Source organism: Rhinopithecus bieti, unplaced genomic scaffold, assembly GCF_001698545.2.
Source record: "Rhinopithecus bieti isolate Rb0 unplaced genomic scaffold, ASM169854v2 scaffold_26546, whole genome shotgun sequence".
Taxonomy (NCBI): Eukaryota; Metazoa; Chordata; class Mammalia; order Primates; family Cercopithecidae; genus Rhinopithecus; species Rhinopithecus bieti.
In genome coordinates, this window is record NW_016812367.1 from 1,707,515 (window position 1) to 1,731,690 (window position 24,176).

Here is a 24,176-nt window from a genome sequence, read left to right on the forward strand (position 1 = left end):
CCCCTGAATGTCACTTTTGGTCATTGGGGTGCCTCATATTGCCAGACAAGAGCTCAGACCTGAGGAGAGTGGCCAGCTTCTGTGTGTCCCAGGTAAGTGCCTCGGTCTGATTACTGCCTGCTCCTTCCGCACTGTCTTGTCCTCATCCCTCCTGTTTGGCTCACGCCAGGGGAAGTGGACACTGGAAAGATTAAGCCAGCTGGTTCTCTTGCTTTGTTTTTGAGACGGGTTCTTTCTCTCTCTGTCACCCAGACTGGAGTGCAGTGGCACAGTCGGCTCACTGCAGCCTCAATCTCCTGGGCTCAAGTGATCCTCCCACCTCAGCCTCTGGAGTACCTGAGACTACAGGCACACATCACTACACCCAGCTAATTTTTGTTATTTTTTTTTTGTAGCGATGACATTTTGCCGTGTTGCCCAGGCTAGTCTCAAATTCCTGGGCTCAAGCAATCTGCCCGCCTAAGCCTCCCGAAGTGCGGGATTACAGGTGCAAGCCACCACACTCAACCTGTCAGCTGGTTCTTGATGGCAGCTCCCAACATCAGCAGAGGTCCCTGGGGTACTTTTCAGGAGGAAAACTCACTTCATGTAGCCCATTCAGCTAAGGGAAGCCAAAGGGCCCTTAGTCAAACAGACCCTGGGCTCTGTGGATACTGCAGTGAAGGAGACTTGACCCTGCCTACAGGGAATCTCAGTTGGAAGAGACAGAGCTGAATACCTTTACCTAGCATATAAATATTAGGGACTTGGGGATTACGTCACAGATTCTGTCATGTAAAAATGCTGAATGAATATCGAATGGATGAGGGAATGAATGAGTGAGTGAATGAATAAATGAACTAGCTGGGCCTTGAAAGGAGGCCATGTGTGTAGCCCTTGGTCCTTTTCAAAGGTAATTGCCCCAGTTACCTCATTTTATCCTTGAAATAGACCTGTAGCATAGAACAAGCATTCCACACCCCTATTTGACAGATTCGGAAACTCAGCATAGGTATGTAAGGTTTCGGGGAGATTTATCAGAAGCTGATTTGTTGCTTTATTAAATAAGAAAAAACTACCCACTCCCCTTGCTTCCAGTTTCAGAAAGGCACATTAGCACATACCTATACCAGACCCTGTGCCAGCCATGAGTGCAGAGGTGATCAAGTTGGGTGAGGTAAAGAGGTGAAGAAACTAGAAGCAGAGGTATCAGTTAGGAGGCCGTTGTAATAATCAGGCCAGAGGATGGTCTGGTGCAGTGGCTGTGGGAATGGGGAGGAGGGGATGTACAGGAGAGCTCTTAGAGAGCCTGAGATCCAATTGCATAGAGGAGGTGAGGGTCAGGGATGCACACAGGCAACCCGAATGGCCGTGTGAGTGAGCACACTTCGATGTCTCCACTCAAGGTGGAGAACAGAAGAGCTTTGTGGGGGAAAAGTGACGGAAAAATGAGTATGGCTTTGTTGAATTTGAGGAGCTTCTCCACCATCCAGATAGTGATGTCTAACAGACCATTGGGACTTAGGATTTGGCTGAGGCCAAAGGTAGATTTGGGAGCCCTGAAACAGCTATTAATGAAACCTTGGGGATGGGTGAGATAAAGGGAGTGTGGAGGGAGGGCATGACCAGAAACTTGGGAACCCCATTGTCTGAAGGAAATTACTGATGAAGACTATGAGAGACTCAGGAAGGAGACCTAGGAGAGTCTGGCTGTGAGAGCTAAGGGCACGGAGAATTCTGTAGCAAAGAGAATGACTAGTGGCTTTGCATGCCTGAGAGAGGGCAGTAAAGGTGAGGGCTGAGGAAAAGGCTTGGGATTGGGCAGTTAGGAGGTCACGAGTGACCATGTGGAGAGGGCAAATTAGTGAGTGTAATGGGAGTAGGCGAGGAGGGGAGTGCAGGGGTGGGAAGGTACTATATTTCCAGAAGTTCTGCTGTTGCAAGGAAGAGAGGTCAAGTGACTCAGTGGACAGATGTCTCTTCCCATATTGGACCCTCTGCTGTGTTTCCCTTTTCCCCACCCCTAAAGAGCCCCTGACTCACTGAAGGCTCCCTTGGGACTACGGGAACAGCAACACCACCTCCAGCTCGGATGAGCGAAGTATGACATTTCTACAGTTCTTTACAGTGTGCAAAGGACCACTCACTCCTTCAATCCTCCCAAGAACTTAGCTTTCCATGTTAGAAGAGGAAATGGAGACTCACAGAGTTTTGGTTCAGATTCAGCTACATAAATCTGAATGCACATCTGAGCAAGTTCCTTTGCTCTATGATCTCATTTGCCCCACACAGCCCTTTGATACATGTTGGTCCCATTTCACAGATGAAAAGCCTCAAGGTTGAGAGATGTGGTGAAGCTGCCTTGTGGAGAGCAGGGTCCCCACCTCTGAGCACAGGGCTCTTTCTGCTCTGCATCACTGCACTGTTAAACCCCCCTGGTTTATGTCGCACATTACATCTCATAAAGCATTTCCCCAGGTGTTATGCTATTTAGCGCTCACAACAACCTTGTGAGGGTAGATACTATTTCCTCCTGTTTTACGGATGGAAGCTGAAATTCAAAGAAGTCATAAATGACTTGCCCAAGGTCACGTCACTAGTGGAACCCCTTTCTGAAGCACAGATCCACCCCTGTCCATGACCCCTGTTGCCTTCAGGATGAAATTCACGTGCCTTAGCCTGGCACAACGGCTGTCCCTAGTCCAGCCTGCCTGCCTCTCTGGCAGGTCTTTGCTCCCTTCTTTGTTCCAAGCCTCTAGCATGCCCCTGACCTCCCAACCACAGCAGCATGTCCATCTATTATATGTGGCCATCTCACCCACTGCCTGTGCTAATAATCATACTGTGACTGATGATGAGACTGAGGTCCCTGAGGGCAGGGCCTAGGTCTGCTTCATCTGTACCGCAATGTCCAGCATAGCAGGCATCAGGAACTGGTGAATGTCAATGAATGACAGAATTAATGAACAGCGTTTGGACTGAAATCAGCCTTTCCAGTGCTCTCTCATTTCACATGCTTGTGAAAAACAAGGGCCTTCTGGTTGACTGCTACGAGATCTTTGATGGTCAGAGGTTCTGAATTCTGCTCCCAGCTTCCTTCCTGGTCCCCTTCAGAAGGAAGGAAGTTGGCCTGGGTTACAGACTCCTAGGGCCTGTAGAGTAAATGGTTGACCCAGGTTGTCCCTTTTCTACTGTAGGTGGCCAGCCTCCACTGTGGAAGCTCATGGACTCCATTGGATCTGCAGGGTTGTGGCAGGGGGAAGAAGCCCTGAGTTACCCTGAGGAGGGCTTGCCCGGGCCCTCAGACAGCTCAGAGCTGGTAAGTTCAGCACTGGGTTCCTGTTTCATGCTTGTTCAAGGCCGTCAAGAGCTGCATGACTGAAGCTGCCATGGGGCCCTGGGCTCTCACCCATGCAGCCCCTTTCCACTGAGCTTTTCATATCTGAGCTGGTAACAATCTCTTTTCAGGCTCCAAAACAACTGCAAGGTTGGGAGGATCATCTTACAAGTGATGAAAAGGGACATAGAGAAGTGATATGACTTGAGTTTAAGACATGACAGGAGCTTGAGCTGAGGTGTTTCAACTCCAAACATATCACTTTTGCCACCTTGCCACACAGGTGCCACTCCTGCCCCAAGTGGGTTGACACAGTCTAGAGTGGACCTTCCCAGGATTATCTGGTCAAAAGCTGTGTTCTTGAGACCTTTCCCGCCTCTCCAGTTCCTCTTGCATGTCTCCCTCAACGCAGCCACTATAATCAGGCACACAGATGTTTTTAGTGCCAAACTCATGCCTGAGGCTTGCTCAGAAGTGAGTTTCTCCTTTTTTCTGTCATCTTGATCAAGATTTAGAAGTTGTCTCATACCACACCCTTGAGCAGGAAACTCTTTTGTAAGCCATTTCTTATCTCTTAGTCTCTGTTTCCTCATCAGGAAAATGGAGGAAAATAAAATCTAATACTCCCCACCCCCAAAGGCTAATGGAGATAAAGGACTTGCCTATGGCTGGACACAGTGGCTCACGCCTGTAATCCCAGCACTTTGGGAGGCCAAGGCGAGTGGATCACCTGAGGTTCAAGAGTTCAAGACCAGTCTGGTCAGCATGGTGAAACCCTGTCTCTACTAAAATACAAAATTAGCTAGGCATAGTGGTGCATGCCTGTAATCCCAGCTACTCAGGAGGCTGAGGCAGGAGAATCGCTTGAACCTGGGAGGCGGAGGTTGCCGTGAGCTGAGATTGTGGCACTGCACTCCAGCCTGGGCAACAAGAGCAAAACTCCATCTAAAAAAAAAAAAAAAAAAAGGCCGGGCCCAGNAATGGAGGAAAATAAAATCTAATACTCCCCACCCCCAAAGGCTAATGGAGATAAAGGACTTGCCTATGGCTGGACACAGTGGCTCACGCCTGTAATCCCAGCACTTTGGGAGGCCAAGGCGAGTGGATCACCTGAGGTTCAAGAGTTCAAGACCAGTCTGGTCAGCATGGTGAAACCCTGTCTCTACTAAAATACAAAATTAGCTAGGCATAGTGGTGCATGCCTGTAATCCCAGCTACTCAGGAGGCTGAGGCAGGAGAATCGCTTGAACCTGGGAGGCGGAGGTTGCCGTGAGCTGAGATTGTGGCACTGCACTCCAGCCTGGGCAACAAGAGCAAAACTCCATCTAAAAAAAAAAAAAAAAAAAGGCCGGGCTCAGTGGCTCACGCCTGTAATCCCAGCATTTTGGGAGGCCGAGGCAGGCAGATCACAAGGTCAGGAGATCGAGACCCTCCTGGCTAACACGGTGAAACCCCATCTCTACTAAAAAATACAGAAAATTAGCTGGGTGTGGTGGCGGGTGCCTGTAGTCCCAGCTACTTGGGAGGCTGAGGCAGGAGAATGGTGTGAACCTGGGAGGTGGAGTTTGCAGTAAGCCAGGATTATGCCACTGCACTCCAGCCTGGCCGATAGAGCAAGATTCTGTCTAAAAATAAATGAATGAATGAATGAATGAATGAATGAATGAATGAATGAATAAATAAATAAATAAATAAATAAATGGGACTTGCATAGAGGCGGTGCCCACTAAAGGGTTCTTGAGTCATTCTCTGCAGTTTCTTTAGTTTTCTGGCATGTTGTGACATCCACTTGACTAGGCTTGTTGCCCAGATTGTGGGGGCGTTACCCCTCGCTGCATTTCATGCTCCCACTTCCCCCTTGTCCAACCAGTACCCCAAACCCTGCTGCAAACAGTTCTTCTGTGCCCAACCCACAGCTGTGCCTCAGGAGTGAGAGCAGTGGCTGGGTCCCAGTGCCTGCTCAGCCAGGACTGGCTCTAGGGCCTACTGTCATCTCCTCCCTCACTTCTCGCCCCTCCCTGCTGACACTCCTGTGCAGGCCCACATTTGCCCTGCTGGCTCCGTCACATACACCTGTGGTTGAAAGAATTCCCTTCGGCTTTGGGAGACTTCACAGGGACACCGAATTTCCCATGGTCCTGGACTCCCAACTCAGCATCATAGGCCTTACCCTCTGCTCCCCTTGCTATGACCTTAGGTTGAAAAAGGTTAGTTAACCACGTGTGGTCAGTTCCCAGCCCCATCTCAGAGGCCCTTCCCAACCCCTTCCCCTAGGCTTCTCTTTGTCATCAGAGAGGGTATGGAGTCAGGCTCTCCAGGCCAGGTGTGCTTTGTGCTCTGAGGACAGGGAACCCGTGCTCCACTGAGCATCTCCTACATGTGATGCTGTTCCTCCACTTCAGGTTTTCTGTCTTCTCAGTCTTCATGGCATCTCTGAGAAGTGGGTACTACTGTTCCCGCTAGATAGAGGGGTCACTTGCTCAGAGGTGAGGTGATGGGCCCAGGCCAGCAACACAGCAAGTTGGTGACAAGAGCCAGAGTTGAAACCACACTGGACTTCACACGCTCTCTAATGCCTTTCTCCTTGCTCTTCTGGCAGAGATCTCTCCCCGCTCTTCCTGGGGTGTCAGAGGTGTCTCCAATACCTTCTCTTGGCTTGTGTGTGCCTCGCCAGGATCTGCCAGGGAAGTCCTCCTGTCTTTCTTGCAGTTCTACTGTCTTCTAGTCTCTCCTCCTGAACATCTCAATGTGCCCAAGAGGAAAAGGAAGAAAAACAATTTGCCCAAGCCATTGACTTCTCCATGACTCTATTGTTTCCATGAAGCAATACTAAAACGCCCCTCCCATCCCAACAGCACTTGGCACTTCCACATACATTACAGCCTTTAATTCTCACGCCACCACAACCATCCAGTCAACAAATCCTGCTTCCAGCTGGTGCTCCTCGTGGCCCTGAGATGTAGCCTTGAGCAAGACATAGTCCCTGGCATTGGGGGACTTCCAAGTACTATTATTTTCTCAGTTTTGCACGAAGAGGTGACGGAGGCTCAGAGAGAGTGTGACTTTCCCAGGACCACAGAGCCAGAAAAAGGGAGTGCGAGGACCCAGGTGTAAGTTTTCTCAAGCCAGATCATCTGGGGTTTCTTTCCAGCAACTTTCATCGGCCTTGGGTTCTTTTCGAGGGAACTTTCTAGGTTTTATAAAGCTCTGCGTTGATGTGGAAACATCTCTGCAGTCAGACAGATGTGGGTTCAAATTCTCCCCTGCCTCTTCACAGCTGCTGGGCCAGGCAGATGACTTGCCCTCTTGGAGCCTCCGTTTCCATGTTTCTAATGCTTGGGTGGCTGGGGCTCAGAGGGGCAAGGCTGAGACCCCGCCTGTCCTGCAGCTCTTTGACTTTGCTGCCCACTGCCTGAGCTCCTGGATGCACAGCCTGTGAGCAAACAGGGCCTGTAGCTTTGCTTCAGCTTCTCTTTCCCTTGTCACCAGACTGGCCTGGTCAGGGTGAGGTAGAGTGGGCATGGGCACCCCTAGCACGCATGGCTGCTGGAAGCATGTGCTGTAAGGTGAACGTGTAATGGACATCTGGCACCCCAGTTAGGATGATTTGCCTCCTTAGGGATCTGTTTCCCATTCTCTTCCTAAAGCAAGAGGTGGGACTGAGTTGTCCTTATCTCCCTCAAACGGCAGCCTCTCCTCCCTGGAGGGGCCTTATTATCCAGGTGCCTGAGTTGTTATTTTCACAGATAAGGGTCCAGTTTGGGGCAATAGGTCATTGAAATGGAACTCCCGTGTGACAGGAGGTGGGGGCTTTGGAAAGTCTGAGCCTGAGGAGGAGGAGGATGGAGTTGCTGGGCTGTGACCCTTCAATGAATCCAGGGAGGCTGTCGGGGCTCCTTTGAAGGATGGGTGAGAGAGTTGTCTAGGGCAGGGTTTTGCTCACAGGGATGAGGTCCCTGGGGCCCTTAAGCTACTGGGCTTCTGGTGGAGTGAGAGCCTGGGGTGTCCCGGCTTCTGCCTTCCTTGCCTTCTCACCTGCCCCTTCAGACTCTGATCCACCCCCAGATCAGTGTTCCCCGAATCCATCCCCTCACTCTTTCCCTGGATCTTCAAATGGCTTGTTCCCTTCCTTCATTTAGGTTACCTCCTCTGGGAAACCCTCTTGGACTCATATCTAAAAATACCTCTTTCTACCCTGGTCACTCTCTAATTTCTTATCCTGCACCCCACCTTTAACAGCCACCATCACTACTGGAACCAAATTGTATGTTTATATGCTTAATTTCTGTCTCCCACCCTGGAATCTAAAGCATTTGTTGCTTCTTGGGTGGTTATGTGTGTGCAGTGCTTAGATCAGAGCTGGGTGCGTGGTGAGGGCTAGAGCAATGTTTCGGGAAGGATGACCGACGGAAAAAAGGACCGTCCTCTGCAGTGTGGTCTCCAAATGCTCTCGTGCTGGGCTTTTTCAGGCTTCAGAGTCTGAGAGTGGGTTAGGAGAGGGAAACACTTGAAGTTTGTTCGTGCATTTGTTTATTCTCTCGTTCGTTCAACAACAACTCACTGAGAGACTCTTGCTGTGGGTCCTGGGGAACCAGAGAGCAATCATTTGCAGTACGACAGGAAGAAGGTCTTGCCAAAGCCTGAATTCAAGAAGAAGGGGGTAGGGTAGAGGATGTAGGGAGTTGAGAAGGAGTCGTGAGGTAATGGGGCAGGAGGAGGAAGAAGGTGGGTTGTCTTTCCAGGACAGAGCCTTCTGAGGATGCCAGAGCTGGGTGCAGGCTGTTGGCAAGAGAGCCAGGGTGTATGAAGAGCCGAGAAGTGGGCTGGGCAGGGCAGGCCTCTGCCTTGGTTGGAGTTGGGGAGTCTGGCTAGCCCAGCAGTGCTCCTTCCCAGATGCTGGCCTGTTTCTCCCCAGGTGCAGGAGTGCCTGCAGCAGTTCAAGGTGACAAGGGCACAGCTACAGCAGATCCAAGCCAGCCTCTTGGGTTCCATGGAGCAGGCGCTGAGGGGACAGGCCAGCCCTGCCCCTGCGGTCCGGATGCTGCCTACATACGTGGGGTCCACCCCACATGGCACTGGTGGGTAGCATAGACTGAGATGCGTGGCCAGGCCTGGAAGAGGGTATTGAGCTAGGGGAGGGAAATGTTCCTTATTACTGTCCCCTATCTCTATGGCCCCTTGACCAGACTTTGCAGGCCTCAGGAATTTGGGAAGTGGGCAGAGGGCTCTGGTCGTGCCAGCTGCATGCCTTTCTGTGACCTGCTTGCCCTCTAGAGCAAGGAGACTTCGTGGTGCTGGAGCTGGGGGCCACAGGGGCCTCACTGCGTGTTTTGTGGGTGACTCTAACTGGCACTGAGGGGCATAGGGTGGAGCCCAGAAGCCAGGAGTTTGTGATCCCCCAAGAGGTGATGCTGGGTGCTGGCCAGCAGGTAAGCACTCTCTGCCCAGCCTCTGGGGTCTGGGGGCCTGGCTGGGCAGCTGGGGCTCAGATGGGCAAGGCTGAGGCCCCCACCTCTCCTGCAGCTCTTTGACTTTGCTGCCCACTGCCTGTCTGAGTTCCTGGATGTGCAGCCTGTGAGCAAACAGGGTCTGCAACTTGGCTTCAGCTTCTCTTTCCCTTGTCACCAGACGGGCCTGGACAGGGTGAGGTGGAGTGGACATGGGACACTGGGTGGAGGGTGGCTGCAGCCCCATGAAGGCCATCAGAGGAGTAACTCAGCTTCTCTACCTCCAGAGCACCCTCATTTCCTGGACCAAAGGTTTTAGGTGCAGTGGTGTGGAAGGGCAGGATGTGGTCCAGCTGCTGAGAGACGCCATTCAGAGGCATGGGGTGAGTGGAGGGGTGACAGGAGGCCCATGCTGGCCTGGGCCTGGCACACATGCATTGGGCCTGGGCTTCTGGGAGAGCTGCTTTCCTTTTCTCTTCGTGTCCTCCATCCAGTTTAACCTCAGGTACATGTTGCTACCATTCACATTGTATAGGTTAAAAAACACTGAGGCTAAGAAACGTCAAATAAAAGTTCAGGGCCCGGGACAAACAAACATGAATAGACTTTGACCTCCTCCTCAAAGTTTTCACAGTCTAGAGGGGGAACGTTCTAATAAAAGATTGTCCGCGTCAAGGAGGAGTGCGTGGACAACTCTGGGAGTACTACGGAGGAAGCACCGGCTCTTTGATCAGGGACTTGAAGGAAGTGTTTGCCTCCTTCAAGTCAGGCTGGGACTGGGGCAGAAGATCTAGTCTCAGAGAAGGCCACAGACGAGAGTCTGGATGCTGGAGAAAGGCTGATTCGTCTGGACTAACCCTCTGTGGCGAGAAGCCAGTGCTGGGAGGAACGGGCTTGGGGAGCCAGGCAGAATGACAGTGAGGCTGGGAAGGCGCAGCGTTCAAGGAGGTGCTCAGTCTCAGGAAACTCATCCTGGTCCTGGGAGATGCTGAGGGTGGACGTCACTGTGACGTGGGGGCCCCAGTTGGGGGTGAGGGAGGAGCTGAGGGTGAGATTGGAGGGAAAGCTCCTATAAAATGGAAGCCCAGAGCGTCTGTGGCACAAATGTATGTGGCATGCAGACATGTGTTTCCTGGACTCTGTGTGTCTCCTCCAAAGCCAGGGCCTCAGCCCTGCCCATCCCTTGGATTCCCTGCTCTGGCCACTCAGGCCAGCCTTGACCTCTGCCCTCTCCATCATCCAGGCCTACAACATCGACGTGGTTGCCGTGGTCAACGACACAGTGGGCACCATGATGGGCTGTGAGCTGGGGGCCAGGCCGTGTGAGGTTGGGCTAGTTGTAGGTGAGCCAAAGACCATTTGTGATGACGGGTGGAGGCTGTGCTGCCTGGCGAGCAGGTCCTGACAGGTTCGTCTCTGCCAGACACGGGCACCAATGCGTGTTACATGGAGGAGGCACGGCATGTGGCAGTGCTGGATGAAGACCGGGGCCGCGTCTGTGTCAGCGTCGAGTGGGGCTCCTTCAGTGATGTTGGGGCGCTGGGGCCGGTGCTGACCACCTTCGACCACACCCTGGACCATGAGTCCCTGAATCCTGGTGCTCAGAGGTGCCCTGGTGGGGGGCCCTGACCTTTGGTTCCAGGCCCTATCTATGCTCTGCTCCCAACCCCTTCTGTTCCTGTTCTCAGGCCTTTAGGCCCCTCCCTGTCACTCTGAGGGTCTCCAGGGAGCAACCTGGGGGCCCTGGCCAGGTTCAAAGAAGGAAGGGCCCAAAGTTCTAGAACCCAGAATTGTCATCCCTTGGTCCTCCTGATTCCTGACTCTGCCCTGCCCTGACAGGTTGGGGGTTGAGGGCTGGAAGTGGCGGAGCAAAGTGCTCTCTGCCTTCCTTTGGGTTCTTCTTCCTCTCCCCAAGGCTTCGGAATGTAACCTATGTCAGAGGGGGCGATGGGGTCGAGGCGTACACCCATCTGTCCTCTGGGAGGCCATTCGTTGCTTCTGGAGTCTCCAATTTGGGAGCCCCAAAGAAAAGAATCCTTCTTTGGGAACGCTTGGAGGTAGGACAAGGTGGACTGAGGGCTTAGAAAAGGCTTTGTCCAGCCACCCTTCCCACCTTCAGGTTTGAGAAGATGATTGGAGGCCTGTATCTGGGTGAGTTGGTGCGGCTGGTGCTGGCTCACTTGGCCCGGCATGGGGTCCTCTTTGGTGGCGGCACCTCCCCTGCCCTGCTGAGCCGAGGCAGCATCCTCCTGGAACACGTGGCTGAGATGGAGGAGTGAGTGGGGGAGACAGTGGCTTAGTGGGGGATTCTTGGCTTGGGGTAAGGGGAGGATACTCTGTCCCCAAGGTAGCCATGGGGCTTTAGTGGGATGGGGAGCTTCTGGGCTGAGCTCCAAACCACTTCTCTTTCCCCTACAGCCCCTCTGCTGGGGCAGCCCGTGTCCATGCTATCCTGCAGGACTTGGGCCTGAGCCCTGGAGCTTCAGATGTTGAGCTTGTGCAGCACGTGTGTGCGGCCGTATGCACACGGGCTGCCCAGCTCTGCGCTGCCGCCCTGGCCGCTGTTCTCTCCCGCCTCCAGCACGGCCGGGAGCAACAAACACTCCAGGTCGCTGTGGCCACCGGAGGCCGAGTGTGTGAGCGGCACCCCAGGTATTGTGGGAACACGATCCTCATGATTATGTGGCATGAGCACGTGTGTGTGATACACACCCAGAGGGTCCTCTGGGATCACGTCTGCAAGCCAGTGGACATGAAGGGCACTTAGGCAGAGGGAGGGCCAGACTGAGCTATGGGAGGCCAGAAGACATTCAAGGAGAGAAACAATCTTCCCTTTGTGTGTGCAAGGGTGGAGGCCATGGGGACATTGGGGCTTATGGTAGGTGCACAGAACAGATTTAGAATTGAAGTGATAGGGGAGGCTGGGTATGGTGGTGCACGCCTGTAATCTCAACACTTTGGGAGGTTGAGGTGGGAGGATCATTTAAGCCTGGGAGTTTGAGGTTGCAGTAAGCCATGATTACTCCATGGCACTCTAGCTTGGGTGACAGAGTGAGACTCGGTATCTAAAAAAATAAATAAAATAAAAAACAAGTGATGGGACCTTGGGCTTCAGGAGGCTCGAGGGGTCCGGGGCCAAGCTGGGCACACCTGTATGTGTCTGGGGGTCCAGGGCCAAGCCGGGCGCACCTGTGTGTGTCTGCGGGTCCGGGGCCAAACCGGGCGCACCTATATGTATCTATAGGTTCTGCAGCATCCTGCAGGGGACAGTGATGCTCCTGGCCCCGGAATGCGATGTCTCCTTCATCCCCTCTGCGGATGGTGGTGGCCGGGGAGTGGCGATGGTGACTGCCGTGGCTGCCCGTCTGGCTGCCCACCGGCGCCTGCTGGAAGAGACCCTGGCCCCGTTCCGGTTGAACCATGATCAGCTGGCAGCGGTTCAGGCACAGATGCGGAAGGCCATGGTCAAGGGGCTCCGAGGGGAGGCCTCCTCCCTTCGCATGCTGCCCACTTTCGTCCGGGCCACGCCTGACGGCAGCGGTAATAACCTGGCCTGAGTGTGGGACCAAAACATGGGGTCACAGTGTGGGCTGGGGCTGGAGCCACAAGCCCTGTCCTGGCACTGAGGGTCTCTGCCCCACAGAGCGAGGAGATTTCCTGGCCCTGGACCTCGGGGGCACGAACTTCCGTGTCCTCCTGGTACGTGTGACCACAGGTGTGCAGATCACCAGCCAGATCTACTCCATTCCTGAGAGTGTGGCCCAGGGCTCTGGGCAGCAGGTACCCACAGCCTGAACCTTGGTGTCGGAGGTGGGGAAGGGCTGAGCAGTGCCTACGCCTGACCTGTCCTGCCCCACAGCTCTTTGACCACATTGTGGACTGCATCGTGGACTTCCAGCAGAAGCAGGGCCTGAGTGGGCAGAGCCTCCCACTGGGTTTTACCTTCTCCTTCCCATGTAGGCAGCTTGGCCTGGACCAGGTGAGGGAGGGCCAAGAGAAGTGATTCCCAAGGGCCTCCTGCCCACATACCCTTCATGGAGTGGGCAGGGGGCAGGGGAAAAGGCTGGGTGGTGGTGGGGGTTGGGGTTGGTGGTGGTGGCAGCACTGCTGGGCTGGCCTTGCACACAGCCTCAGTTTCCCCAGACAGGGTAGGCCCAAGGTTAGGGTCTGAAGCATTTGGGAGCAGGTCAGGCCTAGACTGGGGTTGATCAGAGGACAGATCATCCATTCTAGCTATAGCACTGGTGTGTGGGCCTCCGGGTCCTGCGGGAACCAGCGTTTGTTCCTGTCTCTAGCAGGGGCTTGAGGTTGCTTGGGGTTTTTTTGGCCTCTCTCCTCCTCCTTTCTTCGTTTGTTTCCTTCTCAGTGCCTGGCTCAGTGGTGGGTGCATGACTAGGGTGGCAGAGGGCCAGGCATAGGCCGACACACATCCCTACTCAGCACACACTTTAGCTTGTCCTTACACAAGGATGAAGGATTTCTCAGTGTACACACCTGAAGCCTGTCACAGAAACAATACCTCCCGGGCCTCTGGTCCAAACTCCCAGGAATCTTCCTCTCAACATACCCAACTTCTGCTTGAAAGCCTCTTACCAAGGAGCTCACTGCCCCTGAAGGCAACAGTTGCATTCTTAGACACCTGTGTTCAATGAAAAGCTTCATCTCACCTACTCCAACCAGCCTCCATGTGATTTTCATCCCCTACTCCTGCTCTGACCTCTCTCTGATATGCAAGAAATCACTCTGTCGCCCAGGTTGGAGTGCAATGGCATGATCTTGGCTCACTCACTGCAGCTTCCACCTCCTGTGTTCAAGCGATCCTCCTGCCTCAGCCTCCCAAGTAGCTGGGACTACAGGCACATGCCAACATGCCTGGCTAATTTTTAGTAGAGACGGGGTTTCACCATGTCAGCCAGGCTGATCTAGAAATCTTGACCTCAGGTGATCTGCTCACCTCAGCCTCCCAAAGTGTTGGGATTACAGGCGTGAGCCACCGCGCTGCACCTGCTATGCAACTCTGTACTCTGCTTTCTTCTACACGGTGATCCTCTGGATGGTGCAGTGGGCCAGTCTTGCTGCTTGGCTGCTCTGCTCCAGGCTAAGCCTGCTCAGTCCTTTTGATTATGCCTTGTAAGATATGAGAAGCAGGTGAGGCTCCACGTGCAAATCGGGGGTGGGGGTGGCGGGCAAGAAATATAGTCTTATTAATTTTCTGTAACTGAACTTAATTTCTGTGCTCAAGGCCGGGCGCGGTGGCTCAGGTCTGTAATCCCAGCACTTTGGGAGGCTGAGACGCGTGGATCACGAGGTCAGGAGTTCAAGACCAGCTTGGCCAAGATGCTGAAACCCCATCTCTACTAAAAATACAAAAATTAGCTGGGTGTGGCAGCGTGCGCCTGTAATTCCAGCTACTTGAGAGGCTGGGGCAGGAGAATCACTTGAACCCAGGTGGCAGAGGTTGCAGTGAGCCGAGATTGTGCCATTGCACTCCAGCCTGGGCGACAGAGCAAGACTCGGTCTAAAATAAAAACAAATGTTGGGCCCACATTCTTCTCAGGGGTGAAGACTTAACCAGTGGGGGGACTGCCTTCCCCAGGAGCCCCCTTGGCTCTGCAGCAGCCTTTGATGTGCAGAATTTGCAGGGATGTGGGGACACAGGGAGGTGCCCTGGGCCCTGCTCTCTGGGCACCTCCCTCTGCCACTTTCTTGAGTCTTGACACCTTCCTGGGCATTACCTGGGGAAGGAGGGCAGAGGCCTCATCTGTTCTCAGATTTCTCAGATCCCTTCTGAACAGGAGTTCAGCCCAGCGGGGAGGGCATAGGACACTTGTCTCAGGAAGCCATCAGCAACCTGGGTCTGACGTCCCCTTTGCCTACCCTTCCCCATTCTAGGGATAGCAGCCCACACAGGGCCTATTACTCATCATCTGGTCTCTTTCAAACGGGTTCTTTCTCTCAAACATTCTTTCTCTCATTCTATCACATTCTCTGCTTTCTGTTTTTGAGACAATGAACCTATAACAATTTTAAAAAAGGAATAAAAGGACATATTATTGGAGGAAAATGTCGGTTACTATTTCTAAAATCTTCTGCCCCAAGGATGTCCTGACCTACCCTCCGTGCTCCTCCTCTGAGCAAAGCAGTCATTTTCTCCCAACAGCTGTAGACTCATTCCTGCTCCCCCTGCCCCCTCCCTCACAGGACGCACACTCAGAAAACAGCCCTCCTTTCCAGGTACCGTGCAGCCCTGTGTCACTAAGTTCTAAGTCCCTTTTCTCACAGTCCAGGAACGCTGCCTTCATCCTGCCCAGGCGCCTGGGTTCTGGCTTTTCCATTCCTCCTCCCCTTGTATTTGGAACACTCGAGTGACTCGCCCATTGACACAGCTCTATCCTTGAAGCTGAGAATTCCTTCCTCTCGAGTAACTTGGAGTTCTTTCTGAAAGGGTGGGATCTGCTGTCATCTGGGCCTCTGAGCCTTCTCTGTCCTCCCGTTTCACACACAGCACTCACTTTACCAGCTCTGTTCATTCCTAACCCAATTACAAAGGGCCATTCCTTCTGGGCAAAACGTCTTAAAATGGCCACACCCTCTGACCGTCTGGAACTAATAATGGAAAATGTAGGTTAGATGGTTATTAATAGGTTTTTGAACACCGAAAGCCTCCTGGGGAGTAGGGAGCGGGCAGAGGGCAAGGCCTTCAACCATACACCAAAGTAGGCAAGGAATTGTGCTTGGGGAGGGTGGAAATCTTAGGCTTGTGATGGATGCAGGCTTTGTGGAGGCAGAGTGAGCCTGAAGGGGCCTCCAGCTTCCTGCCACTTCCTCTTGGTCTCACCCCAGGGCATCCTCCTGAACTGGACCAAGGGTTTTAATGCATCAGACTGCGAGGGCCAAGATGTCGTGAATCTGTTGCGGGAAGCCATCACGCGCAGACAGGTAGGAGCCTGTTCTAGGGGTGCTTTGGGGCTGTGGCAGCCCTTGAGGGGAGCAAACAGTCTCCTAGTTTCTGAGCAGGGAGCCCTCTGCGGTAGAGACCTCTGGGTCCGCTGCTGGTTGCTGTGACGACCGCGTTGCCCAGCAACTAGCAGCATCCTTTTGTGTGCAGGCAGTGGAGCTGAATGTGGTTGCCATTGTCAATGACACGGTGGGGACCATGATGTCCTGTGGCTATGAGGACCCCCGTTGCGAGATAGGCCTCATTGTCGGTGAGGAGGGCCCTGCCCTTTCATGCCCCTACTGCTTGGCAATTTGCTGCCTTCTGTGGATTCCTCCGGTTGGATGTTTCCTTGGCGTTGGGGATGTAGGATTGCTCTGGTCTGACCTAGTGGGGCTCTGGAACAATCTCGGGCTGGCAGTCTGGAACTTGGGTGTGTAGTCCAGCTCAGTGACTGACTCATGGTCATTTAAGCTCTCTGAACTTCAGTTTGCCATCTGATAAATGAATCTGAGCTTTGGAGTTGTACAGATTTGGGTGGAAATACTAGCTTTGTGTTTCCACTTGTGTGACCTTGGGCAAGTCACCAGAGCCTCAGTTTCCTCATCTCTAAGACAGAGATAAGAATAACAATGCCTGTCTCAAGGCATCATGAGGATGAAATAGGAGGGGACAAAATATAGCATGGTCTCTGGCTCATGGCACACACCTGGTGTTTGGAGCTGGGCGGGGGCAGGGAAGCAATGAGCAGTGAAGGTCCTTCAGACAGTCCAAGATTCTATCCTTATTGAGCACCTGCCCTGTGTCCACAGGGGACTGACTGGACAGAGGAACAGGAAGACACATAAAACAAGAGGCAATTTCTGCCTTCTCAGAGCTGACCACTCAGCAAGGGTTAAGCCCAGAACAACACGCGGTGGTCAGAGAGTGACTCGATTCTACATGTGGGCAGCAGTGAGGCCAAGATCAGGAGAGAATGGGTCCCAGGATGAGTGGAACTTGAAAGCCTTGAAAGAAAGGATTTGGTTCTGTTGGGGAAAAGGGATCCCACGGGGCATTGGTCTCTCAACACGAGGCATGTGGCGGCCTCTCTTGAGGGGGAGGTTTTCGAACCCAGGACCTGGCACAGTTAGGCACTTAGGAGAGGCATGCCCAGGTTGCTGTGGGCATAAACAGCTGGACAGAGGAACTCCAGGTGGGGCCAGCAAGGAGCCCACCTGCCTGCAGCTGAAGCTGTGTCAGGGAGAGGAGGGAGATGCCCTCATCCAGGCCTCATCCAGGCCCTCTGCCTGGAATGCCTTTTCCTTTCTGTGCTTCTTGGGTTCAGTCACTTCCTCTCTGTTGCTTTCCTGACCCTGTTGGCAGAGACTTGCCCCGTGGTCTGGGCTCCTATGATGCTCTCCTTGGTGCTTCCACAGGGACACAGAGGCTCCGTCAGAGCTGGCTATTCGTTGCCTGACCTCTGGCCAGACTGTGGGGCTCCTCTCTGATTTCTCTGTGTCCCCTGCTCCTGGTCCAGCACCTCTTAGTTGGAATAAGGGCCTGGCAGGCCAGTCCAGGGAGCTTCGGCCTCTCAACCGCAGAGAGCTGGGGGTGAGGGCGGGGGATGTCACGTCTCCCAAGGGAATGACAGGACAGCTGGGCATTGTAGGAGCACTTGGGGGTGGCATGGTGGATGCACTGATGGTGATGTTGGTGAGAAAGACAGTGAAGGTCCCCAGGGCTTGGAGCTGGCAGGGTCTGCACGAGGGATGTCTGGAAGGAAGGAGGACCAGGACTAGGGACAGGCTGTGAGCATGAGGAGATGGAGAGGTAGAGAGAATGAGCCCGAATGTTGCCATCTCGGTATGGGAAGCGCTCAGAGGGTCCTTGTCCTCATCAATAAGTAGCTTCCACGTTGTCTGGCCTCTCTGCAGGAACCGGCACCAATGCCTGCTACATGGAGGAGCTCAGGAATGTGGCGGGCGTGCCTGGGGACTCAGGCCGCATGTGCATCAACATGGAGTGGGGTGCCTTTGGGGACGATGGCTCTCTGGCCATGCTCAGCACCTGCTTTGATGCAAGTGTGGACCAGGCGTCCATCAACCCCGGCAAGCAGAGGTGTGGGCTGGGCCCAGGCAGTGGTGGCTGGCCATGACCTGGCCATGCTGGGGACGGTGGTGGGGGGCCTTCTGCCCTGTGTGCACACACATGTTCATGCAGGTTTGAAAAGATGATCAGCGGCATGTACCTGGGGGAGATCGTCCGTCACATCCTTTTACATTTAACCAGCCTTGGCGTTCTCTTCCGGGGCCAGCAGACCCAGTGCCTTCAGACCAGGGACATCTTCAAGACCAAGTTCCTCTCTGAGATTGAAAGGTGCCTGAGGCCTACATTGCCTCCCCCACTGCAGGGAGCCTTTCTGTCCACGGTGGGGATTGCTGGCCATGGGTGGTGGCGAGGTCTGCTCTGGAGGATGAAGTGGGAGAAGTCATGACCTGCCTCTCTGTGCTCTCTTCCTTCCTGGCCCCCAGCGACAGCCTGGCCCTGCGGCAGGTCCGAGCCATCCTAGAGGATCTGGGGCTGCCCCTGACCTCAGATGATGCCCTGATGGTGCTAGAGGTGTGCCAGGCCGTGTCCCAGCGGGCTGCCCAGCTCTGCGGGGCGGGTGTAGCTGCTGTGGTGGAGAAGATCCGGGAGAACCGGGGCCTGGAAGAGCTGGCAGTGTCTGTGGGGGTGGATGGAACGCTCTACAAGCTGCACCCGCAGTGAGTCTGGGTGTGTGGGCTGGGGAGGGAGGTGTGGCTAGGCAGGGTGGTGGCCTGGGCTCACCTCAGTCCTCCCCTCACAGCTTCTCCAGCCTGGTGGCAGCCACGGTGCGGGAGCTGGCCCCTCGCTGTGTGGTCACGTTCCTGCAGTCAGAGGATGGGTCTGGCAAAGGTGCAGCCCTGGTCACCGCTGTTGCCTGCCGTCTTGCACAGCTGACTCGTGTCTGAGGAAATCTCCAGGCTGAGGAGGTCTCCACCGCAGCCTTGCTGGACCTGGGTCGGGGTCTGCCTGTTTCCCAGCCAGGCCCAGCCACCCGGGATTCCCGGGACATCCCATGTGTGACCCCTCTAAGGCCATTTGGCCTTGCTCCCTGGCTTTCCCCGAGAGAAGTAGCACTCAGGTTAGCAATATATATATATAATTTATTTACATTCACGTCCAATAAAATCCCTATGCGCCCCGGCGGCCGGGCAAGGCTGTGTACATAAGGCCAAGTGTAAGTGCATGAATGCACTTAAGACAAAGTCAGGACACGAGCTTCACATGACAGGCCCCGCGTGGGGCACCAGCCAGCCCTGGGGACGGGCACACCACGCCACACACACTCGCCACTGTACAGCCCGGGACTCCCATTGCATATTCACAGGCCCCGCCGGGCAGGGCACCTCGAGGCTGGGGGAGGGGCAGGGGCAGGGAGGAGCCGTGGGGTGACCCTGGGTGGGTGGAGCGAGGTGCAGCACGTGAGAGGCAAATGTGCACCGACATGGGCGTGAGACGTGAGCAGCCTCAGTGTGACAGCATGAGATGTGTGTGGTGGGGGGGTGTCCTGCGAATGACCCGGGGTGGTGTGTGTGAGATGAGCACACGAGGCACGCATGGCATGTACTCGTGTGGTGGTCATGTGCCTGAATCCAGGGGCTAACCCCTGTCCGGCTGTGGCCCTCGGTCCTGCAGGCTTGGAGCAGGGCCCCTCAGACGTGCCCCTACCCAGCAGGCACAGAAATGTTTGCATAAGGTCCAGCTCAGGCAGGAGCTCCGGGGTCCTGGCCCAGGCCCAGTGTGTGCGTGCATGGCCGTGTGTATGCGGGGCCCCTGGAGAGGGACGGGAGGAGAGGTAGCATCACACGCACATACACACACACAGATGGGCTGGGCCTGGCTCAGGCTCCAGGCACTGTCCATCCTGGGCCCTGGGGCTGAGTGTGAGCAGGTGGCAGTGCCAGCCTGGCTAGGCAGGCCATGGAGAGGTGGGAGTTCGGGCAGGGTCTGAAGGACCAGCATTAAGGGACAACTTTGGCCGGGAGGGGGCCTGTCCGAGCAGCTCTCCCCGGGGTGGGGAAGGGCCCCATCCGGCTTCTGCCTGTCCTTGGTGGGTACCAAAGCTGGTGAGAGTGTAGGCGTTGGGCCTGGCCGGCCTCAGCACTCGGCCTCCGACACTGTGAAGAGGCCAGCGTCTGGCTGGCCCAGTCCGGCTACTGCTGCAGCCAGCTGGCTGAGGTTGCCATTGGGGAAGTGCCGCGCCTCCCACAGGTTGAGGATCATGGCTGTGGGGCTGGGCTTGGAGGCAAAGAAGCTGAGATGGCTGTGGAGGGGAGGGGGCCGTCAGCAGCCTGGCCTGGCCCCAGCCGACACCTCCTGGCCCCCTGGCCCACCCCAGAGTAGGGCCTCCCCCAAGCCAAACACAATGAATGCCCTGGCCACTAGTAGATACGGCACAGGCCCCACAGGGCCTCCTGTCCACGCCACCCCCCACCTAGGCAGGACTGTCGGTGGCCTGCGCAGGCCCTCTCTGCCCCTCTCCCACCCACCTGTCCAGGTGGAGTTTCTGGGCCAGAGTCCGCCAGTCGGCACCCCGGTTACAGGGTGGGTCCAGGCTGGAAATGATCTTCTGCCGAATGAGGAAGGGGATCTTGAAGGCACTGGGGCCCACCAGGGCTGGGACCCCCCCTTCACTCTCCAGAGCCAGCAACTCAGCAAACCTTGTGTCCTGGAGGTGGGAGGGACAGAGGTGCCTGTTAGAACTTTCCCCAAGCCTGGGCCCACTGCCACCTCCTGCTGGGGGAGCTCCCAGACTCCCCAGAGCATGGGGGCAGCATGAGCACTGCTACATCCTGGGCGCCTCCCATGTGCCAAGGCCCTGCTTACTGGAGCTCAGAAGTGCAGTGACCTGCCCAAAGCCACAAAGCCAGTGAGCAGAGGAGCCCTCTGTGGCCTCCCTCCCTCTCCGCCCTTTTCCCCTCCAAGTCACCCCGCCCAGCCTCTGCTGACACTCAACATGCACAGCTCTTTTCATGGCCTGAGTCCTCCCTGCCCTGCTCTCACTGCCAGAAATGCTCTTCCCCTTAATGCTGCAGCCAAATGGCTCATTCTTTGGGGCCCAGTACAAAGCCCCTCCTCAGGGAAGCCCTCCAGGGTCTCCCCTCCTGCTGCTCCCATGTCCCCTGCACTCCCCTCCCCAAGTCCCATTTGCACCTGCGCCTCCCTCTCTCTGAGTCTGGGAGGAAGCTACCAAGGGCTTTCTGGGAGGAGGTGGGCCTGGGGACAGGTGGGAGGGAGAGTGGGTGGCAGGGCAGGCAGGGCAGGAGCGTTTTGGGGGCTGGTGGGGAGTTGGTAGTGGGAGCACGTCACGGCGGTGCTGCAGCCCCTGCCGTCCACCTTGGTGATGTTGAAGTTGATGTTGAAGCTCTGCCCATCGCCCTCCACCTGCCACACCCACAGCTTGCAGGCCAGGTCGCTAGTGCTGGGGCTGACGCGCTCCAGGGTGAAGGTGCAGTGCAGGTACTGCTGCGTGCCGTTCCAGATGTGATAAAAGGGGATCTCCTGATGGGGGTGCAGAGAGGAGGTGTCAGGTGAGCCCAAGCTCCAGGCCCTCTGTGCACTGGCCATGGCCCTGGCCCTCACCTGGTAGCTGACGAGGAGCTTGCTCTGCCACAGGGAGCTGGGCACGTCGTGGATGGACAGGCGCAGGTTATGGTAACTGTCCTTGAAGTGCAGGACCCGAGGCTCCTGGATCAGCTGTCCCCCCAGCTGCTTCTCCAGCTGCACCACCTCCTGCAGGGCCCCAGGTGGTCAGCCCAGGCCCCTCCCCACTGCCCCAGGCAATCAGTCCACAGGGCCAGGCATAGCTGGGCCTCCCAGCGGCAGGGGGCGGGGGTGAGGGGCGGGCGATACCTTGAGTGCGTCATGGGTGTCATGCAGGCAGTAGACCCGGATGTTGTACTCAAGGGAGGTGCAGGCCACCGGGGCAAACAGAAGCAGTTTGAGGCGCTTGGCGGCAGCCACGCTGAGGGCCTCTCCCACCAGGGCAAAGCGGCCCAGCTGCTCAGTGAAGACATAGCAGGCACTGGCCTCCAGCTGGCAGTAGTAGAGGTGGGAGGGCGCCTCCTCGCCCAGGTGCAGCACATCCTGCGGGCAGGGGTCAGTGGGTCAGTTCTGCCCAGCCTCAGAGCCCTGGGGCCAGCTGTGGCTTCAAGAAGTGGCCGGAGACTGGGAAGGGGTGGGGGTGCGGCTCAGGGCCAACCAGGGGTGGAGGGCTGGGCTGAGCGTGCAGTTAGCCCACATTCCCTTCCGGAGCCCGGGTCGGTTCCCTGCTCACCTCCCAGCTGCCCTCGCACGACTGCTTTTTGAGGCGCAGGCTCCAGCTGTCGGGGCTGGGCTCCCCACAGTGGTCCATAGCCAGGATGACTGGCCGGGTGAGCAGGACGCCGGGGGGTCCGCAGCTAACGATGGGACTCAGCAGGGTCTGACAGCCAGCTAGGGGCAACCTCAAGTGGGGGAATATGGGTGGGAGGGAAAGGTGTCAGTGGCCCATCCTGGGTCCTGAGGGCCAGGCCAAGGGCAGGGCAGCAGCGTCCCAGGGACCAGGGGCTTGGGCTGCAGAACCAGATGGGGCTTAGGCGCAGCTCTCCCCCTGCTGCCTCAGGCCAGGCACAACAGTGGGTGGGCAGGGGGCTTCCTGGGGACCAAAGGCAGCAGGTGGGTCCCTCCCACCCCGGGCAACAGGGCCCGCAGTCACACCTCACGTCTTCCGGCTTGTGCAGCGTGAGGTAGATCTCGTAGATCTTCCCTCGGGGTATGGCATCTGGGGGGATGAGGAGGCTGATTCCTGGAACAGCAGGAAGAGGGCCAGGGCTTACCCACTGCCAAAGCATCCAACACCCCACCAGATAGCCCCTCCAGGAGCCTCCCTGTGAGGACCGACTGGTGCCAGCCCGGCCTGGGGACCGAGGGGCCTCAAAGACTGCCATGCTGGCCAACCACCCCCACAGGCATGAAGCTGACTCAGGGGCACCCCATGAGCAACTGAGGGAACCCCGGTGGGGAAAGCATGCCGCGCTAGCTCAGGCGCAGGATACCTGGGGACAGAAGGCATGCTGTACCAACCTCCCTTGTCCCCTGAAAGGCACTGGGCAGGACCAGGGTATTCCTTGCTTAAAACCTTCCCTGCCTCCGGGATGAAGTCCAGCTCCCTGGCCTGGCATTGAAGGCCCTTTGCCTCTGGCCCCCACTGCCTCTCTAGCCCAGCCAGTGCTACATACTTGATGGTTCTGGAACCACTGCCTGAGCCCCCACTGCCCTCCTGTCCTGCTTTAGCCCCCCATCTCCATTGCCCCTGCTACTCTTTGCCACACCATGGTCCCTGCAGGTGGGGCGGGTCTTGAGCAACCTATCTCCTGGGCTGGATGCCCTCCCGTCGGCTGACTCGCCTCTGCTCCAGCATCTTGGAGGAGCAGGATCAGTGTGTGCCGAGAGGGGAGTGGTTCAGCAGGGAGGTGGTGGGACAGGATCCGGCAAAGACGGGCCAGGGAGTCCCTCTAGAAGTGGTGAGCAGGGACTCCCCCAGACAGGAAGCCCTCACATGAGGAGGGGCTCCCAGCTCAGGACAGGTGGAGGGAGAGGAATTCCATGACTTTACCCCACCGAATCCAAAAGCAAAAGCACACTCCCCAGTGGGCAGTGCAGAGCAGGGCTGGGCTGGGTATCACGGTTTCACCAGAGAGTGCAGAGTGATAGCCACTGCTCCCTTCACTGGCCCGAACTGCCCCGCGGTCCTAGCTGTAGTGTTGGTGACAATGCCACACATCCTCGCAGGAATGCTCTCCGTGGGGAAGCTACACACACTTGCATCTTCATTCATCAGATCGTAATGCTGGGTACTCAGGACAGCGAAGGAAAATGACAGACCCCACTCATGAAGCTCTTAGCCCAGCAGGGAGAAGGACAAGTCAACCACAGCACAGGATGTGGGAGAAGTGGCAGTCGCCCACGCTGCCTGGGCAGCAAAGGGTGAGGGCTGCGGGGCTGCACTGTCCACCTGCGTCTCTGTAAGAGCTGACAGATGCCGTCTCACCTCGTCATCCCAACAGCCCCATGAGGGGTTCGTTATCATCCGTGTGGACGTGAGGCAGAGATGGCAAGAGCTGTCAGGCCGGGACCCAAAACAGAAGTCCCAGCTGAGCCGGTGGGAGGGGCAGGGGGTCAGTGCGTGCGAAGGGCAGCGCCGTGTGTCTGGGATGCTGAGTCCATGGTCGCTGCCGTGTGCAGGAGGATGTGTGTGAGGGAAGGGGCTGAAGCAGCTGGCCCGCAGGGGACAGGTCTTCTCTGCGGTGTCAGGTGGGCTTTGCAGGGGGCAGAGGGGAGCCCAGAAGGGGTTCGAGCATGAGAGGGTCACGATCAACTCTGGCTTCATTGGTGAAGGTTTAGAGCGAGGAACCAGGTAAGGGGTTTG

At 56.1% G+C, this 24,176-nt stretch overlaps 2 protein-coding genes across 4 annotated transcripts in view; one reads left to right on the plus strand and one right to left on the minus strand.

Annotated features, from left to right (window-relative positions):
• HK3 (hexokinase 3) lies at positions 1-18,879 on the plus strand. Of its 3 annotated transcripts, none has more exons than XR_001889950.1 (19): positions 1-92; positions 3,177-3,298; positions 8,232-8,394; positions 8,591-8,745; positions 8,840-8,959; positions 9,051-9,146; positions 10,007-10,106; positions 10,187-10,370; positions 10,883-11,038; positions 11,182-11,415; positions 12,008-12,303; positions 12,407-12,543; positions 12,623-12,742; positions 15,607-15,702; positions 15,872-15,971; positions 17,617-17,800; positions 18,000-18,058; positions 18,214-18,447; positions 18,531-18,877. XR_001889950.1 is itself a non-coding variant. In XM_017896134.1 (19 exons), the coding sequence occupies exons 1-19, from the start codon at positions 8-10 to the stop codon at positions 18,673-18,675; spliced, it is 2,883 nt and encodes a 960-aa protein (XP_017751623.1). In that variant the 5' UTR covers positions 1-7; the 3' UTR covers positions 18,676-18,879. The 3 variants fall into 3 exon arrangements, 2 of the variants coding, with proteins under 2 accessions (XP_017751623.1, XP_017751624.1); XM_017896134.1 differs by having other exon boundaries at positions 17,903-18,058; positions 18,531-18,879; XM_017896135.1 differs by lacking the exons at positions 1-92; positions 3,177-3,298 and adding an exon at positions 6,221-6,426 and having other exon boundaries at positions 17,903-18,058; positions 18,531-18,879.
• UNC5A (unc-5 netrin receptor A) overlaps positions 18,850-24,176 on the minus strand; it is a 19,727-nt gene continuing 14,400 nt past the window's right edge. Inside the window, exons 10-16 of the mRNA XM_017896026.1 lie at positions 22,466-22,553; positions 22,044-22,212; positions 21,620-21,853; positions 21,350-21,499; positions 21,104-21,268; positions 20,257-20,435; positions 18,850-20,030 (exon numbers count right to left, since the gene is read on the minus strand). Of these exons, the coding sequence (XP_017751515.1) occupies positions 19,865-20,030; positions 20,257-20,435; positions 21,104-21,268; positions 21,350-21,499; positions 21,620-21,853; positions 22,044-22,212; positions 22,466-22,553 (1,151 nt within the window). The 3' untranslated portion in view covers positions 18,850-19,864. The remainder of the gene's footprint in view (positions 20,031-20,256; positions 20,436-21,103; positions 21,269-21,349; positions 21,500-21,619; positions 21,854-22,043; positions 22,213-22,465; positions 22,554-24,176) is intronic.

What these genes read in the sequence shown, in the direction of transcription:
- HK3 (XM_017896134.1), top strand. Translation starts at nt 8, where the DNA reads ATGTCACTTTTGGTCATTGGGGTGCCTCATATTGCCAGACAAGAGCTC. An exon ending in TGCTGGGTGCTGGCCAGCAG is followed by an intron (nt 8,746 to 8,839) that starts GTAAGCACTCTC and finishes CCTCTCCTGCAG; the next exon opens with CTCTTTGACTTTGCTGCCCA. An exon ending in CTGAATCCTGGTGCTCAGAG is followed by an intron (nt 10,371 to 10,882) that starts GTGCCCTGGTGG and finishes TCCCACCTTCAG; the next exon opens with GTTTGAGAAGATGATTGGAG.